At 42.2% G+C, this 19,587-nt stretch overlaps 1 protein-coding gene across 10 annotated transcripts in view; it reads left to right on the forward strand.

Annotated features, from left to right (window-relative positions):
• The window catches only part of ST3GAL6 (ST3 beta-galactoside alpha-2,3-sialyltransferase 6), an 89,879-nt gene that overhangs the window by 18,254 nt on the left and 52,038 nt on the right, over positions 1 to 19,587 (forward strand). For 3 of the 10 annotated variants that reach the window (XM_061134060.1, XM_061134062.1, XM_061134061.1), the window contains exon 2: positions 4,318 to 4,470. The exons of 4 other annotated variants lie outside the window; for them this stretch is intronic. Coding sequence is in view for 2 of the 6 variants with exons in the window: in XM_061134058.1 (XP_060990041.1) it covers positions 18,872 to 19,292 (421 nt within the window). In the remaining 4 variants the exon portion in view is untranslated. Of the gene's footprint in view, positions 1 to 4,317; positions 4,471 to 14,648; positions 14,797 to 18,295; positions 19,293 to 19,587 lie in introns of those variants that run through there. 3 more of the 10 variants (XM_061134059.1, XM_061134058.1, XM_061134057.1) reach the window with 3 other exon arrangements.

The following is a 19,587-nucleotide window of genomic DNA, read 5'->3' on the forward strand; positions in this document are numbered from 1 at the left end:
TCAGCACTGTTGTGAGGATTCTGTGAGTTCATGCATGTAGTAGCCATGCAACAAAGATTAGCTCTTACTTTCATGCTCACTTTTTTTTTTTTTTCCATTTTTTTTCATGCTCACTTCTATTAGCAGCAGCCTCAGTCACAAATGCCATTTCCTTTGCCTGGAATGCTTTTCATTTTTACCCTGATTTCATCTGTTTACTCCTCAGAGGAGTTCTCTGAATTCTCTCAAATTCCTCTGAGGCTCTCTGTCCTCCCCTACTTAGGGCAGTGCCTCGTCAGATCACAGTTGTAATTCAATAATTGCTACGTCATAATAACACCGAATAGTATTACTGAATAGTAATAACAACTGCTTGTTAATTTCTCCCTCTCTTCCTGGATTGTAAACGGATGTTCTTCTTCACTACTGTGTCTTTGGTGCCTGGAACAAGGTCTGGCGTTGGGAAGTTGGTTTTTCTTTTGCTTTTTAAAATTTATTTTTGGCTGTTCTGGGTCTTCGCTGCTGCGCAGGCTTTTCTGTAGTTGTGGCGAGCGGGGCCTCTTCTTCATTGCTTTTCGTGAGCTTCTCACTGAGCTGGCTTCTCTTGGTGCGGAGCACAGGCTCCAGGGCCTGTGGACTTCAGTAATTCAGCTCCTGGTCTCTAGAGCACAGGCTCGACAGTTCTGACTCATGGGCTCAGGTACTCCTTAGAATGTGGGATCTTTATGGATCAGGGATCCAACCTGTGTCTCCTGCATTGGCAGGCAGATTCTTCACCACTGAAATACCAGGAAAGCCCAGAAATTTGGTTATTGCCTAAATCAGCATAGTTATAGTAGAGGTGAAAACTTCCATAGTTAATTTTACCAGGAAATGAATTAACTCCCTTTGCCTATAGGATTAATTTGGCTTGCATTCAGAAGTAAATCTAGGATTATATATGATTTAATAAAAATATATATCCCATGTATGATGGTTTCTTTGTAACAATAATTATACCCCAAGTTAAGCTTAGCATCATATTTGTAATTTGATTTTGGAGGATCCTCTGATAGATAGTAAGCTGGAACATTTCCAGTACTTTAACCTTAAGACTTGATATATGCTCTTCTGATTGTTTATCCTCAAGCTTACTTGCTTTTTTTCTTTTAAAAATAGCAAAAGGGGAATTAAGCAGGAAATGATGCTTCTCAGGGAGCAGAATAAGCTTGCATTCATTCAGAATACACTGATGTAATAAGTAGCTTGAGAAAAAGGGCTTTTGTAAATCAGATGGAATGTTGCTTATAACTTTTACAATATAAAACAATAAACCCTTTGGAAAGGGGACTTATAGAGTAGGAGGAAAGACAGGAAGCCAGTTCCCTATTAGCTGTTGGCTTATTTATTCTGGGAGAGAAACCTAAGAAGGATTTAAAATTTGAGGAAGGGCTGTGTGTTCAGATACTAGCATATTTCTCCAGGAAAGACGTCACTTAGGATTTTGAACTGATTAAAAGCCCAAGTTTCTTAGATAAGTAGCGGGCTGAGCAAAATGTGAGCAAGAAGGAAACTTTCAAAGCATTGGAAGGGATTTTACCACCCAGATGGGGTGGAGGAGAGGTGAAATGTCAGGGCTCGGAAAAGGAGGCAGAGCCCTACATGGAAAAAGAAAACTACAAATGTCACCTTGGGAGTCTTCTGCCCACATACCCGCACCTTTGGAGACACATGATTTGTAACACAAATCACCAGGAAGAAAAGTTAGAGCTGTGTTTGGTCTTGTCCTACTTCTCTGTTAACTGTTGTATACGGAAATCGTAAGTAACTGCATTTTAAATGCTTAGCATGCTTATTCATTCATTCATTCATTCACCGGGACACACTTACTTTGCCAAACTTGGAGTAAAATTGTCATTTTTTAGTTCTTTTTTTTAATAGAAGTAAAAAGAAAGTATTGTTTAAAATCGGGCAAAATTGGTTATTGTTTAAAAGTATCAGCTGGGGGGATAGCTTTATTTATTTATATATTTATCTATTTTATTTAATATATTAATATATATATTAATAAATATTAACATTAATATTATATTAGTTATAATATAAAATCTATTAATATAAGAATTAATATATATTAATAAAATCAATATATTTATTATATATTATTTATTTTTTAACATTTAAAGGTGTGTGCATGCAAAATTCCACTAATAACTACTTAATATGTAAAATTTATTAATCATCTGCCCCCAAATCAGGGTTGGAGAGTACTTTTGAAGTCATGTTGTTGGAAAACTTTGGGAAATACTGGTTTAAGTAACATTCTAATGCTTGTAACCACACTGTATTAGCATGGACATCACCTGGGAGCTTGCAAGAAATGCAGAATCTCATGACCCCCTGACCTGATAGGAATCAACAGTTTAACAAGATGCTCAGGTGATGATAATGGACATTAAAGTTTTTTGAGGACTACTATACAAATCCATCCCAAGTGGTTTTTTAAAACAGAGTATCTTTAGTAATCAGTGACTCATTGTCCAGAAATGGAACCTGTATTATCTTTAGGTAACCTAAGCATGTTCTTCCATGCCAACTTCAAAGTTGTTAATTCCTTGAATTTTGCATTCATTGGCCTTGGCTTAACCCCTGCTAGCCTTCAGAACCAGGCTATGCCTCTTTTTCATGAAGGCCATTCAGACTTGAGAATGGCCATCTTGTTTGCCTTCCACGATGTAAGCTTCTCCAGGTGTAACTAAACCCCCATCCTCTAGCATTGTTTGAGGTTTCTCTGCTAACCTTCCAGCTTCAGATTTGTGATCGCTTCTTGTTCTAGCAGACAGTAACTAGTATAGGTTGAAGACGATGGAAACCCAGGAGTTGTGCTTTCTATCCATTTAGGGAGAATGATTCTGAGGCGCAAAGTTTATCATTATCTGCAATTTACTTAGGTTCAAAATTCTGTCTCACGGTGGAGACGTCTATTATCATAGAATTAGAACAGAATAGAATGCTGGTTGTTTAGTTGCTAAGTTGTGTCTGATTCTTGCAACCCATGGACAGTAGCCTGCCCGTCTCCTTTGTTCATGGGATTTTCCAGGCAAGAGTCCTGGAGGCAAGAGATCCAGGGGATCGTTCCAACCCAGGGATTGAACCCTGGTCTCCTGCACTGCAGGCATATTCTTTACCAACTGAGCTACCAGGGAATTCCCTAATAGAACAGAATAGAAGTCTTCTATTGTAATTGCCACTAAAGAGCACCATTCTGCCTTTGTTCTAATTTCTAAATGCACAAACTGCTTAGCACTTCACATGTGAAATGTATATTGAAATATATGAAAATAAGCATTTTCTGTTTCTCCATAAATTTTGAACTTTAGAGAAAAGAAATCCCATGCAGTCCACAGCTCAGCCTATCAACTGATTTCTTTTTTCTCTGTCTTGCAGTCATGTGTCACCACTCATGCATCTCACGTATGGAAATGTACTCAGTTTTTTAAAACGTTCTTTATTTGGTAGAATCTAAATAGTTTTCATGTTACTCTATGATGTTCATAATTAAGCATAATCATTTTCTTATTGTAGGACATTAGAGTCATAAATGTGTTCTGAAATAAATATTTGCCCCATTTTTGGCGGGTTTTTGTTTATGATATTTGTTTCATTTTTATTTTTTAAAAAAACACTTTCTGCTAACACAAGAAATATAGAACATGCGGGGTTTTATGTTTTCTTTGTTTCTGTATCAGAGTTTTTAGTCTTGTGTAAGAAAAACGGTAGCAGGAGCAATTTGAGATTTTTTTTCTTCCAAAGTATTTTGGAGAAAGTAGCCTACCACACATTGTTAAAGCAGTTGCTGTCCACACTCACCTCCCACCTTTCCTTCTGGCTGTTTTTGTTCTTGATCTCTCCTTCTTCTGTCTCCCTCCCTCCCCTTGCTCGTCAGAGTTTTCCAGCAGCTCCTCCTTTCACCGCTGCATTGAACAATAAAGCTGTGTGTATGTGTAGAGAGGAGCTGAAAAAGGAGACAGATGGTTCTTTCATTACCAGGTTGCTCCGGATTAATTGAGTTGGATCTGTTATTTTTTTCAAGGAGACTGAGCTGGGTCCCGTGGATAACCAGTCATGAGCTATAGTCCTGGAGTACATGAAGGAGGTTTTGCTCTTGGATTTCTGCTTTTGCTCTTGGGTTTCTTTGTTTTTGGTAATCATGTCATCCAGTGGAGAATTTAGGGAGGGGTCTGTAGTGCCTTTACTAAAGTAGTGTTTTCATTAAGACTTTTCTTTTTAATGCCTTAAGATTTTTCTCGGGTTGCTGAGCCATCCTTATAAGCATGCCGAATGTGTGTTTTGTTTCAGCACTTGCAAGGGAAGCACCAGCACAACCTCTTGCCTTGGATAATTTCTAGTGGACAATATAGCAGCAGCCTGCTGGGCCTCCGGCGCCCTGACCACATTCTGCACCCTCAAGGACAGAGAGGACCCCTGGGGAGCAGATTCCTCACAGTGTAGGTGAGCAAAGGCCCCGGGACTGTCATCTCAGACTTCTTAGATGTGAAGTTTGAACACTTGAAATGTTCTGTTACAATTCTCCTTCAGTTAAACTAACTTTATTGCTATATAATTGCTTTACAATGTTGTGTTCGTTTCTGCTTGCGTCACAAATGTGATGCAGCCATAAGTCTACATATAGCTTTTGTGAACCTCCCTCTCACTCCACCCTCCACCCCACCCCACCCTCCATCCCGCCCCTCCAGGTCAGGACAGGGCGCCAAGCTGACCGGTGACAAGTTTTCTGCTGGCCGGTGACTTTAAAACACCCTTTCCTTCTCTGTATACAGCTGCCTGTTAATTTATCTCTCACTAGTTTAACATGTAGCCAGAGGGCCTTTGAAACTGCGTTATTATGTAACCAATGACTCTTATAGTTCAGTTCAGCCCAGTTCAGTCATGTCTGACCCTTTGCCACTCCATGGACTGTAGCACTCCACGCCTCCCTGCCCGTCACCAACTCCTGGAGTTTACTCAAACTCACGTCCATCGAGTCGGTGATGCCATCCAACCGTCTCATCCTCTGTCGTCCCCTTCTCCTCCTGCCTTCAATCTTTCCCAGCATCAGGGTCTTTTCAAATGAGTCAGTTCTCTAGCATATCTCAAAATTGAACTATGAAAGCTTTAGTTATTATTTTTATTCTCAATCTTAATGGCCTTCTTTGGGACTGTTGTAAACCAACATCAGAGTGAAAGAGTAAGTAAACTGAAGTTACAACTAGAATATTATGTGTATCACAAGTGCCATTCACCAGGTGTGTTAGAATGAACTCTAGTTCCCTCTCTGCCTTTATGCTACAATTAATAATATTCACTGAAGTATTTTAATATAGTTTGTAGGTATATTCTCATTACATTCCTAGAATCCCATGTACAAATATACACCAATTTATAAATTTATTCTGAGAAAGCTCTGGAGCTCAAATGTCTACTAGGAATTACCTCTGTGTTTTACCCATGAATCCATCACCTTTCTGATATGTTGAGATTTGTCAGAGAATTGTTAGTCATCTCTCAAATTTGTCATCACTTTGTTTGCAAATCATTGTGTGAAGGACAGTTATTGACTGACAGCATTGTGCTTTATGGGTACTGGGGAGTCTGGGCATTGACAGTGGTTTGGGGATTTAGTCCTTGGGAATCTCTGGAGATCTTCATTGTTCACACCAAAATTATGAGTGGATTCAAAGCTTATCCCTAGTGTCCCAAGCCACTGGGCTTGCAGAGCTCTTGAGCATCGTGAACATAGGCTGGAGGTAGGGCTGGGTCTTCAGTTTCTTCCTGCCAGAATATTTATGTTTGGCTGCACTGGGTCTTTGTTGCTGCCCTTGGGCTTTCTGTAGTTACATTGAGCAGGGTTTCTCATTGCAATGGCTTCTCGTTGCGGAGCATGGGCTCCAGAGCACGAAGGCTCAGTAGTGGTGCTGCGTGAGCTTCGTTGCCTCAGGGCATGTGGAGTCTTCCTGGAGCAGGGATCAAACCTGTGTCGCCTGCATTGGCAGGTGATTCTTAACCACTGGACCAGCAGGAAAGCCCCAGAAATGCCTTAACTGAATGAAATCTGGGCTTTAAAGGGCTTCCCTTGTGGCTCAGCGGTAAAGAATCCATCTGCAATGCAGGAGACATGGGTTCAATCACTGAGTCAGGAAGACCCCCCGCAAAAGGAAATGGCAACCCACTCCACTATTCTTGTCTGGAGAATTCCGTGGACAGAGGAGCCTGGTGGGCTACAGTCCATGGGGTTGTAAGAGTCTGACATGACTTAGCAACTAAACCACCACTGCTGGGCTGTAATCATCTTGGTGATTTGTGGAACTGCCTTTCCTGTCAATCTATATGTCTCCTTCCATCAAGAAGATGGAAATATTTTGAGTCTTTATAACCTAATAGTGAAGAGCAGAGATTCTGGTGTGTGCCTGGGTTCAAATTCCAGTGCTGCCACTTGAGACTTGAGCATCTGTGGGCACATTATAACTTCTCTGTGCTTTAGTGTCTTCATCTGTATGATAGGATGACCTTTCTTAAGGGGTGGTTTTGAGGATTAAAAGAGTTATATACCCAAAGCATTTAGTTTTCTTGCCCTTTGTTGCATTGTTTCTTCTTCTTCCTCCATTCCCTAGTCTAGGGCTGACATATATTCAGCTCTTCATCCTTACCTTGTTAGGATGAAGGTGTTCAGTTCAGTTCAGTCGCTCAGTCATGTCCGACTCTTTGCGACCCCATGAATTGCAGCACACCAGGCCTCCCTGTCCATCACCAACTCCCAGAGTTTACTCAAACTCATGTCCATCGAGTCGGTGATGCCATCCAGCCATCTCATCCTCTGTCATCCCCTTCTCCTCCTCCCCCCAATCCCTCCCAGCATCAGAGTCTTTTCCAATGAGTCAGCTCTTCGCATGAGGTGGCCAAAGTATTGGAGTTTCAGCTTCAGCATCAGTCCTTCCAATGAACACCCAGGACTGATCTCTTTCAGGATGGATTGGTTGGATCTCCTTGCAGCCCAAGGGACTCTCAAGAGTCTTCTCCAACACCATAGTTCAAAAGCATCAATTTTTCGGCACTCAGCTTTCCTCACAGTCCAACTCTCACATCCATACGTGACCAGTGGAAAAACCATAACCTTGACCGGAAGGACCTTTGTTGGCAAAGTAATGTCTCTGCTTTTTAATGTGCTGTCTAGGTTGGTCATAACTTTCTTTCCAAGGAGTAAGCGTCTTTTAATTTCATGACTGCTGTCACCATCTGCAGTGATTTGGGAGCCCCAAAAAATAAAGTCTGACACTGTTTCCACTGTCTCCCCATCTATTTTCCATGAAGTGATGGGACCAGATGCCATGATCTTAGTTTTCTGAATGAATGTTGAGCTTTAAGCCAACTTTTTCACTCTCCTCTTTCACTTTCATCAAGAGGCTTTTTAGTTCATCTTCACTTTCTGTCATAAGGGTGGTGTCATCTGCATATCTGAGGTTATTGGTATTTCTCCTGGCAATCTTGATTCCAGCTTGTGCTTCTTCCAGCCCAGCGTTTCTCATGATGTACTCTGCATATAAGTTAAATAAGCAGGGTAACAATATACAGCCTTGACGTACTCCTTTTCCTATTTGGAACTAGTCCGTTGTTCCATGTCCAGTTCTAACTATGAAGGTGTTAGGTGTTGCTAATTGACCCCAGCATTTGCTTCTGAGCCTCAAACATAGTATTTGAATCCTCAACATTGTAATGGGTCCAAATCAGAGTGTAAGATGAAAACTTTTTTCCAAGTCAGATTATTTGTAAAGCTCTTGATTTCATTTCTTGCTTCAAGACATATATTTGATATGCTGATTACACATCTAGGCTGTTTGGTTTTACTAGGGCTCAGAGCAGTTTTATTATGAAAAGCATAAAAAGATATGGCTTCTATAGCCAGAAATATGGTCTGAGTTTTGCTAATGAATTACTGTTATCTTAAATGCCTTTTATTTTATAAGCCGATGAGTAAGGCTTTCCAATACAGATACTTTGAAATATTTTAATGAATGTGGAGAAATAATAGCTAGCATACAGTAATGGAAGCTTAATTTTTTTTTTTTTTTTGGCTTTTGTTGTACAATGTCATGAGTTCTGTGGTATAATCACCAGGATGTTATGAGTTAGTTTTTTCATGAAGTCTTGGTGTATGAGCAGCTGATACTTTATTAGTTTTAAAAGAAGAATTAAAACCAAGATTAGGAAAGTCCTTACCCTGTGCCAGACATTTTTCTAAGTGCTTTATATTTACAACTTACATAGCTCTATTAGGTACTATCTTTATTCCCATTTTACAGATGAGGTATAAAGAGGTTAAGAAACTTCCTAGGGTCATATCACTAGACAGAGAACTGAAACTCAAACCCAGGGGTCTGATCACCACACAGGCAACCTTAACACCGAATTGTGCTGCTCGCTACGAAGCCTGAATTGTATGAAGAAGATGAGAAGGAAGATGGAAGAACCAACTTAAAGATTCTTAAATGCCAGGCTAAGTGATTTTATGTTTATTTTGCAGACGATGGAATGCCACTGAAGGTTTTCCTGTGGGGCAGGTGACAAAATGAGAGCTGGCCTTTGGGGAGTTTATGCCAGTGAGCCCGTGGGTTGGTTTAAAGGAAAGATAGCTTAGAGATCATTGCTTGTGGTTTGAGAAGTAATGAGAACATGGGTTTAGAAAACAGGATGAAGATAAGAGCTTGAGAACACCTGTATTTAGGTGTGGTGAGGAAGAAAGGAGTTAGAAGCTCAGGCAACAGGGGTGAGACCCTGTGCCACCCAAGGCGCGTTTTAGGGATTGAAAACTATAGAGAGTGAAGAGGCCTGGAATGAAGTGAAGACTTCAGGGTTATTACTGTGTACCCACGACGAGCCCGGAGTCAGGCTGGAGGAAAACCCACATAAAAATGTTCTCCTGAGCTGCCGACTCTGCTACTTATGAGTGAGGTCACTTTTGGCAAGTCTTTGCTTTTTTTTCCTAAATCCTGTCTGCTGCTTTTGTGATGTGGTGACATAGGACCTTACTCTATCTGAATGCCCTGAACTCTTTCAGTTTTTCTAGCTCTATGATCTATAATACCTAGGTCCCAGTTGTGAATAGCAATCATTGGAAATGTTGTTGTGATTGTTTGGCAATTCAGTTGGTCTTTTCAGGTAAATAAGAAGGTGATGGAGAATGAAGTGTGTGTCCCTTAGGTGTAATCTGAGAGGAATCCTATATATTTTCTCTGAGGCTATAAACAATATAGGAGAGAAAATGTCTGGGAATTTACAAAGAGACTGCAAACATCCCCTGGGATGCTGAGCGAAGTTTTTCTCAAAGCCATTTATTTTCAAAGGGAGTCCCACGAGTTTGTTCAGACAAAATTCTGTTGATTGGAAATTTTAAAAGATCAAGCCCAAAGAACTCTTAAAAGGGGTAGTATGGAACTTAAAATGAGCTTCCAGTTCCTTTCAGACTGTTTTTTGTGAAGCCCTGATCCTCTCCATGGGATCTAATTCCTTTTTCCTTTGACCTTCTCTAGCAGTGCTTTGCAAACATGCAGATCACTGGGGATCGTGTTAAACTGCATATTTGACTCCGTGGATCAAGGTGTGGGGAGCTGAGATTCTGCATCTCTACCAGGTTCCGAGGCAATGCTGGGACTGTTACCCAGTGCAGGTCAGTGAGCCTGCAGTGAGGCCAGACAGCTAAATGTCAGATTTTGGAGCAGAGAAAGGTTTATTGCAGGGCCAAGCCAGGAGAATGGGTGGCTTGTGCTCAAAACCCCTGACACCTCTCAGGTGATTTGGGGTGAGAAGTTGTTATGGCAAAATATGGGATGAGGGATGCAGGGTATGTGACTTTGTTCTGATTGGTTGGTGGTGAGGTAACAGGGTATGTTACAGGAATCTTGTGCTGAGCCTGAAGTTATCATCTTAGACTTGGGTGGGATGCTGTAGTTTCTACAGAAGAACTCAAACATGCATCAGTTCAGTTCAGTTTAGTTGCTTAGTCATGTCTGACTCTTTGCAATCCCGTTGACTGCAGCATGCCAGGCCTCTCTGTGCATCACCAATTCCTGGAGTCTAATCAAACTCATGTCCATTGAGTTGGTGATGCCATCCAACCATCTCATCCTATGTCATCCCCGTCTCCTCCCACCTTCAATCTTTCCCAGCATCAGGGTCTTTTCAAATGAGTCTGTTCTTCACATCAAGTGGTCAAAGTATTGGAGTTTCAGCTTCAACATCAGTCCTTCCAATGAATATGGAAAAACCATAGCCTTGACTAGATGGACCTTTGTTGGCAAAGTAATGTCTCTGCTTTTTAATATGCTGTCTAGGTTGGTCATAACTTTCCTTCCAAGGAGCAAGTGTCTTTTAATTTCATGGCTGCAGTCACCATCTGCAGTGATTTGGGAGCCCCCAAAAATAAAGTCTGCCACTGTTTCCCCATCTATTTGCCATGAAGTGATGGGACTGGATGCCATGATCTTAGTTTTCTGAATGCTGAGCTTTAAGCCAACTTTTTCACTCTTCTCTTTCACTTTCATCAAGAGGCTCTTTAGTTCTTCTTCACTTTCTGCCATAAGGGTGGTGTCATCTGCATATCTGAGGTTACTGATATTTCTCCCAGCAATCTTGATTCCAGCTTGTGCTTCTTCCAGCCCAGCGTTTCTCATGATGTACTCTGTATATCAGTTAAATAAGCAGGGTGACAATATACAGCCTTGCCATACTCCTTTCCCAATTTGGAACCAGTCTGTTGTTCCATGTCCAGTTGTAACTGTTGCTTCCTGACCTGCATACACGTTTCCTGTGGGGCACACAGGAAGGATGTATACCAGGGAGGGTCCCACTGGGTCCTCCTGGTTTTTGAACCACACTCTGAGGAGCTGGGGTCTAAAATGTTTCATTCTACTTACCACAGCAGGTAATCAGACTCCTTTTGGAACAATGTAACTGCCCTCACCAGACCAGGAGCTCCGTTCACCATGTTTTGAAGTAGAGCACACACCCGTATTAAGTGTTCAGTAGTCATAGAGTAATCCATTCTTACCCGTGTCAGCGATTTGTATGGTTCAGTGGCATCAGTAATTTGAATTGTTTATAGATAGAGGATTTTCTTTTTAACTGAGAGATTGAAGCAAATATAATAACCTTCATGTAAGTTAAAAAATACATTTACTATGTGACCCATGATAACATGTGTATACCCAAATCCTTGTATTAGAATTTTCGGTGTAGTGATTCTGAAAGCTGAAGTCTCTGTGCACCGGTGTCAAAGTGAATCTCGGAGAGAGTTTTGGGTGGAGTTGAAAGGAATAGCTTTATTACTTTGCTAGGCAAAGGGGAACGTGGCAGTCTTGTGTGCTGAAAAACTGTGTCTCCCCTCCCGGAAGGGTTTGGTGAGGAATTTTATAGCAGTGGCCCAAAGGCATGGTTGCTGATGAGGATCTAGGTGTGTGCAGGCCCTTTGCTCCTTTAATCTGGCCTCAGGGTCTCCTTTGTATCTGCATCCCCTTCCTTCCCTGATCAGCAACTGTTTGAATCTGCTCTTTAAAACTCAGGGAAGACCATGGAGGCTGGAAGCTATTCCCTACAAACGAGGAAAGGGGTGGGGGCACAGAAAGGCTGCTATGCCCAGGAGCCCCACAGCATCCTGCTTGATTTCAGTAGCTGTATTTATATAATAGTAACCAAATGTCTGTTAACTGGTGAGTTGATAAACTGTGATTATGGTATAGACATAAGATGGAATACTACTTAGCGATGTCAACTAATTTAAAAAGTGTGCAACCTAGAAGTTGAGAATTATGTTTTATTTGGCTTTCTGAGGACTGTAACTGGAGAGACAGCCTCTCAGATAGCTCTGAGGACCTGTTCCAAAGAGGCTAGGGAGGAGCTAGGGTATAGAGGAGTTTTTGCTAAATTAAAGGGCTTCCCTGGTGGCTCAGATGGTAAAGAATCTGCCTGCCATGCAGGAGACCCAGATTTGATCCCTGGGTCAGGAAGATCACTGACCTTGCCTGGAGAATTCCATGGACAGGGGAGCCTGGTGGGCTATAGTCCACGGGGTCACAAAGAGTCAGATGTGACTGAGCAACTAATGCTTGCTTTGCTAAACAAACAAACGTAGTTGAACATCAGAAAATTACTGCTAATCACGAAAGAGACATCTTGAGTTAATGATTTTGGTGCTTTTCTGTGTGTGGGAAGATGCAAAGTCTGGGCTCATTGAAATTACTCCTTTGATAGACATCTTAACTGTCGAGGACCCATATCCTGTTTTCTCCATCTCAGGGTGTGCTGTCAGAGGTTTAGGGGTGGTGGAGAGAGTGCAGAGAGTGGCTGCAATGGCTGATGGTTTGATGGTGGGCAACCCTGTTGTTTATTGGAATGGCAAGCAACATTTTTTCCCTCCCAATAAGAAAAAGGAAGGAATTCCTGGTAGAAATAATGACATGGATAATTTTTTTCAAAAGCATTATGCTAATATACATAAACCAGAAATAAGACATGGACTGTAGGATTCCATTTATATGGCCTTTTAGAGAAAGTGACACTAGAGAGGTGAACGGGTCAGGGGCCAGAAACTGGGGGAAGAGAATTGCCTGCAAAGAGGGACACAAGAACTTTCACACTTGCTGGAAATGTTTAGTATGATTTTGGTGATTGTTACATGACTGTACAGGTTTGTCGAAGCTCATGAAATTGTACACTTAAAAGTGGTGGATTTTATTATAATTTTTTCCCTCTACACAGTTAACCTTAAAAATTGGCCACATCATTAACCTGTTAACAGTATCTCTTACTCATAGAGTCTACTTAGTCAGTGGGGCATTAATCTAAGAAGTAGAGAAAATTTCCACTCTGGCAGAAGAAATGGGTCTCTGGGAGAAAATATGAATGAACAGTAGGAACATAAGAAGTTCCTTTAAAAACTCCTTTGTTTATTTTCAACGAAGCTGAGTCTCAAGGGAGAAATCTTGAAAATAGGAGGTTCAGTTCATTCATTTTTAACGTCTAGTATAGTGTACTATTAGCTGAATGATTTTGGTGTGTCCTGTTATGCTGTGAAAAACACCAAAATTCTGCTGATAAGTCATTTCTTTTTATATTCTTGGCAGAGAGCATACCCAGTTTAGGGGGCAGGATTTGGTCATCTGCTTTGGCACTGAGGGCTTAGCTTTTATTGGGTAAAAAGATATGTCTATACATCCCAAGGATGAAATCTGGGAAAAGCATTGTCTTTCTTGAAAGATTGAAAGAGGAGGTTTGTGTACACATGTAGGAAATAGCTGCATAGCATTGTATAGCAGAAGAACCGAGGGGAAAAAGAGAAAGAAAATGATACATATTCTTCTTCTGCTATGCACAATGTGCTGTTTAGAAATCAGTCAAATGTATACAGTTGGTCCAATTTGTTGAAACTATACAAATCTTTTGTAGGGGGAAGTGTGCGTAAATGAAATGATAATTTTCTATTTTTCTATATTGAAAATATCTATTTTGATATTACTCAGTAATATCAGATTTCCGCCCCCCCCCCCCTTAATTTGTTTTAAATAACAGTAGCTCAGAACTTCAGGTTTCAGTTTAGCTTTTTAAGGTGGTATAATATTACTTGGGGTTGCAAAGAGTCGGACACGACTGAGTGACTTCACTTCACAATATTACTTATTACTTAATTTCATATGTATTATTCTTTATTTTAAAATTATGGCCTGTTGAAAGATTTCAGATCCTTCTAGTAGAAATCTGATCAGCCAGACTTACTAATTCCTTAAGACTTATCTCTTTAGTTGTGAATTGAACAGTTTTTCATATTATATTATTTCTAAGTAAGTATATTTTAATAGATGCATACTTTATCATTCCCTTGCTTAAAAAGTTAAGTGACTGTATTTAGTTCATGCTGTTATAGTTATAAAATTTAGTAATTATAGTTTTTCAAAATGTACAATTTACAAGTTTCCCATAATGTACAGAAAGATCTCTTGAGTGGGAATGCTGACATCCCTGCTTTCATCATCGTGTGTGGAAAGAGCTTGGTGCAAGGCTTGGCATTTTGTAAGTACTTAATAAAAGTGGAAGTGCTAGTCGCGTCCGACTCTTTGCAACCCCATGGACTACAGGAACCCATCAGGCTCTTCTGTCCATGGGATTCTCTAGGCAAGAATACTGGAGTGAGTAGCCACTTCCTTCTCTGGGGGATCTTCCTGACCCAGGGATCAAACCCAGGTCTCCTGCATTGTAGGCAGATTCTTTACCATCTGAACCACCAGGGAAGTGCTTAATGAAGGGTGCTGTTATTTACACCATCATCAGCCCCAAAGGGTGGAGCTCATTGGTGTATAAATGAGGGGACACATTTTGGATTGTGCCATTCATGATAAGGACCGTTACATGAAAGAGGGGCAGTAAATGAGTTAAAGAGAACTGAGGCCTTTGCACCCATCGCTCCAGAGTCCTGTGTGTCTCCTTTAAGGCTCGGACTCTGTGGAGATGGCGATCTAGGAGGCTTCGGGGACCCGTGGGGCTGGAGTCGGAGACCTAGACATGAGCGCAGAGCTAGAGCCGCTGCTCAGGCTCCCAGGGACACGTAACCGCAGAGGAGTCACAGGCTGAGCAAGCAGTAAACACAAAGAGGAAGGAAGGCAGGATGTAAGATCTGTTGCCAAGTTGAGACGGTCTTGGGTATGTGTCATCATGAGCTGGGGTCTGGCGGAGCCCTGAGTGCAGAAGGACCTCTCCCCGGGTTGGACGGACGCAGGCTCAGAGCAGGGCCGCTTGGTAAGATTGTGGAGGTGAACCTTGTAACAGGGGCAGGCGGCTGAGAGGAAACGTGGTTGAAATTCTGTCCGCACAGGGTTCTGCGGAGCCGGAAGGGATGTCGTTTTCTAACTTGCACAAAGATGCAAGTGGTTGAGTGTTTTTGTTGAGCATCAGTATGCTGGGGGAGAGAGGAGACAGAGCCTCAGCAGAGCAAGACATTGGTCACTGGCGAAACAGGATATCAGGGGACGAGAGTGGATGACGACACGGTTTAGGATGCTAGTTACTTAAAATTGGAAGTTTGGTTGCCGGGCTGCTGGGTTGGTTGTGAGAGAGAGAAGAATGCAGACCCTGAAAAATTAGGATGTAATTCAGGGACCTGGCAATAGGAACTCAGGCCTGGTGAATGACACGTTCAAGGTCAGCGGGGGATTAGTAAGAACCTGACCAAACTGTTGAGCTGCTGCTGAAGGCTTCTGAAGCTTCCTGTCCTTTGGGCCAGAATCAGTATCAGAGGTTGGGGTGGGGCTGAGCCTGCAGACGGGCTGTGGGATGTGTCTGTAGCTGGGCCTGGAAGGGCGCTGGGTGTAGAGAAGCCAGACAGGCTGGGCCCACCCACGTGGGGAAGCGTGCTTCTTCCCTGACGTGCTTCTTCCCTGACGTCCTATAATGATTGAGATACCCGCAGGGCTTTTGTACCTAGGGAATAGAATGATGTTTCCAGAATTATTGCTGAATGTGCTTTTTTCTAACTGGTGGTTGAAAAAAACCAGCCGCTGTATATTCAAAAAAGCATTAGGAGAGTCTAAGAAAAGAATCTGACATTTTCAAGTGTCATTCCATAGGGTTTTTGTTTAGTTTTCATAGGCAACACTGTTATGGTTCTCTGGGGCTCAAGGCTCCGAGCCTCCAGTTTGAATCTTAAACATACTGAAGTTTGAGAATCACTGCTCTAGGACACTCGGAGAAAAAAAAATAACAGATTTACTGAAATCCAGAAGAATGGGGTAGGGAAGAACAAGGTTGTGAGTAGTAGAGTTGTATTTTAGCACAGCATTTGACTGCGAACTTGATCTCCATTTCACCAGTTCCTAGGATTGTCACTGCTTAGGGGGCTGGCAGGATGGACAGATTAGACATTGTGTAATGCTTAGTCTGGTATCGGAAGAATAGACCTGCACCCATCCGTAAAAGCTCACATCTGGAGAGCAACAGTGCAGTGTGTGGACTCTGGTCTGATGGATATGGGTTTGAGACCTGTTCTGCAGTTTATTGGCTCAGGAAAGTTACTGTTTCTCTGAGCTTCAGTATGCTTATCTCTGAAATGGTAATTACGAGTTTACTATAGGCCTCACAAGGTGGATGTGAAGATTACATTAGATAATACACCAAAAGCATTTTATCAGGGGCCTTGACACATGTATAATACACATTTATCTTAATGATTCTAATGAGCCATTATTCACTGGGCATTGGCCCATGTGCTGGGCATTTTGGGTAAAAAATTAATACAGAACACCTAGTTATAAGATCTGGAACTCCATTCAGTGGCTGTCTACGTAGCGTCTTCTGTGTAACATGTTTTGTTAGATGCAGATACATGCATGGAAATAAAATGATGGACAAGTCCTGCTCTCATGGGTCTTGCCAGCTAGTGGGGTCGTCATTGTAATATCTGTTATGCTGTCTGTATTTCAGTACATTTGTTATTGGTTTCCTCCATGGTTCCCTTGAGAATCCTAGAGCAATGATTCTCCAATTTTAATTTGGGTCAGCATAAGAATCAGACTGGAGGGCGCTTGTTTCAATACATGTCCCCAAGCCCCAGAAACTCCAGTGTAGTAGGGGTGAGGAATGTGCATGTTAACGAGTCGTCGGCTGGTGCAGACCCTTGAACCTGCCACATCACGTTGGGGAGCCTGCCTGCAACCCTCTTCCATCCACTATGTCTGAATTTGCACTTTTGGAACTCTGCCCACCAACGGAGCACTCTCAGGAAGTGGTCTGTTAGAATTTTCTCTTTTGGGTTCCCCTCATGCATTTTGTCTTGATAGATAGGAATAGAACTGTGGGAAGCAATGACCACACTTAGCCTGCTTCTGTTTCTTACACCGTGTGAGCTGGGCCGATCGCTGACCCCGAGGGACTTTCAGTTCCTTCCTTCATCAAGGAAATGATACCCGCACATCCATTTATTAAGCTCGTTTTGAGCCTTAAGTGAAGTGATAGACTTACAAGCTTTTTGTGAACTTAAAAAATATACTTTAATCATTAAAGAGAAGGAAAACCTGTTGCCAAGGTTGAGCCCACTTTGGTATATGTAGTGCCTGCTCAGTCACTCAGTCCTGTCTGACTCTTTGCGACCCCATGGACTCTAGCCCACCAGGCTCCTCTGTCCGTGGGATTTCCCAGGCAAGAATACTGCAGTGGGTTGCTGCTTCCTACTCCGAGGGATCTTCCCAACCCAGGGATCAAAACCCAGCCTCCTGTATTGGCAGATGGATACTTTACCATTGAGCCACCAGGGAAGCCTCTGGCATATGTAGATTATTCATCTATTCAGTTATGTATCGTAATTTGAGAAGAAATAAGCATTTGATCTCTGCCAGCAATTCCTGCTCTCCCTTGAAACTCTACTCACACTCTAGGTGAATAATTGATTTATTCAATTATAAGGGTGTTTTAGGGACCCTGTTCTTATTAATAGTGGCATCTGCAGCCAAGAAAGCTGGTATGTATTGTTTAAGGTCAGGATGTTGAAACTTATTTTGGTTCTTGGAGCTATATTGAAGGGCTTTGTTCCCCTGTAAACCAGGCACTCTGTGTTAAATCCTAACTGGTGTTGCTTTGAATCTTTGGCTCAAAGCAAAATGGTTGTTGCCTTTATAGACTTAGAATTAGAGACTTCATTTATTTCTGCAAGTCTTTTCCTGTGAGCAAGCAGAAGAACTCAACATGCTTATCACACGGATATCCTGGCTGGCCCCAGTTTGCTTCGCAGCTTGAGTGTGGGTGCTGTGAGTTGCCCGTGACATGTGAGAGAGTGACAAAGCTTCCCAAATTTTTCTCAGGTGGTGTACACAGTGACCCTTCACGAGTAGATTCATTTTACGTTTTGTACACAGTGACCCTTCACGAGTAGATTCATTTTACGTTTTGTACACATGACCCTTCACGAGTAGATTCATTTTACGTTTTGAAGGAAAAAAATGTTTCTCACCCTTCTTCGTTTTCAGCTAAACCATGAACTGGTGAGGCAAAAACAACAATCTCACTTACTTGTACTTCCTTGTAATGTAAAGTAATAGGTAAATTTTCCGAGGAATGTGTTTTGAGGGACAGGTGAGCAAACTGAACTGAAAATCCTGAGTTCTTCCTTTAGACTGGAATGTGCTGCCTTACCTTAGATGCAGATTTTGGGGGATTGATTTTCATTATATTTGACTGTGCTGGGTCTTCACTGCTGTGCAGGCTCCCCTCTTGTTGCAGTGTTCAGCTTTCTGATTGCAGCGGCTTCTTTTGTTGTGGAGGGCGGACTGGCTTGGACTTCAGCAGTTGCGGCTCCTGGGAGCCACAACACAAGCGCAATAGTTGTGGCGCATGGGCTTAGTTGCTCTGCAGCATATGGGACCTTCCCAGATCAGGGGTCGAACCCCATGTCTCCTGCGTTGGCAGGAGGGTTCTTTACCACTCAGCCCCCAGGGAAGCCCTAAATATGTTTTGTATAAAACTCCCATTACTGGTAAGTGGCATCCTTGTTGGGTGTTTGCATAACTGATGTTAGTTTGGATGGAGTCTTAAATATTTGAGTATTTAAGCAAATTGTTTGGTGGTTATTTTGGCCCATGGTAAAATGCCTTCCAGGACAGTCTTAAGCCTGGTATCAGTAATTTCTAAAACTTTCTTGGTCCAAGTCTAATTTGTGCATTTTAGAACTTAGTTGCTAAACATCCCTGATAACTGAGACTATCAGATGTACAACAAAAAGGCTTAGTTGCAGTGTATTTTTAGATGAGTCACAGGGTATATAAAGAATTCCTCAGTGTTCTTTGGAGTCTTTTATATTTATCCTACATTCATGTTTGTGTGATGCATGAAAAAAAACAAAAACATTTGCCAGAGCCAGTTCAGTCCAAGGCATGAGCCAAGGCCAGTTCGCGCCAGCTCCCTGTATCCTGTCAGCATGAAGCATGGCTCATGGCCTCTGGCCAAAGTGTTTAACATTATCACTTCTCTCACGTGGGCTTCCCAGGTAGTGCGAGTGGTTAAGAATCCACCTGCCAATGCGGGAGACGCAAAAGACACGGGTTCGATCCCAGGGTCTGGAAGACCCCCCTGGAGGAGGAAATGGCAACCCACTCCAGTATTCTTGCCTGGAAAATTCCATGGGCAGAGGAGCCTGGCAGGCTACAGTCCACAGCACCGCCAAGAGTTGGACACGACAGAGCACACATTATTGTCTGGCGCAGGAAGGGGAAGACGTGGAGCCGGCATCTGCTGCACATGTCCTAAAGGTCAGGCTGTGGGCTCACTGTCTTGCTGTCCTTGTTTCCTCAGTTAACTAGGTCAGTGATGCATCCACCATCTTCAGTGCCTCATTTTCTTGGGCTTTCGCTCTGATCATCCCAAACCTGAGTCCTTTCCATTCCTTGGATTTTTTTGTCAATTATTTTTCAAGAAACCCAGACCCATACTTTTTTTTTTTTTTAACCCACTGGATGATCATGCAATTTATTTCTTGCTTTTTACCAAAAACTTAAGATGATTTCTAAAATAATGCATGATATGTCAAGGCATATATTACAGGGG

Source organism: Dama dama, chromosome 31 (assembly GCF_033118175.1).
Source record: "Dama dama isolate Ldn47 chromosome 31, ASM3311817v1, whole genome shotgun sequence".
In the NCBI taxonomy this organism is placed as follows: domain Eukaryota; kingdom Metazoa; phylum Chordata; class Mammalia; order Artiodactyla; family Cervidae; genus Dama; species Dama dama.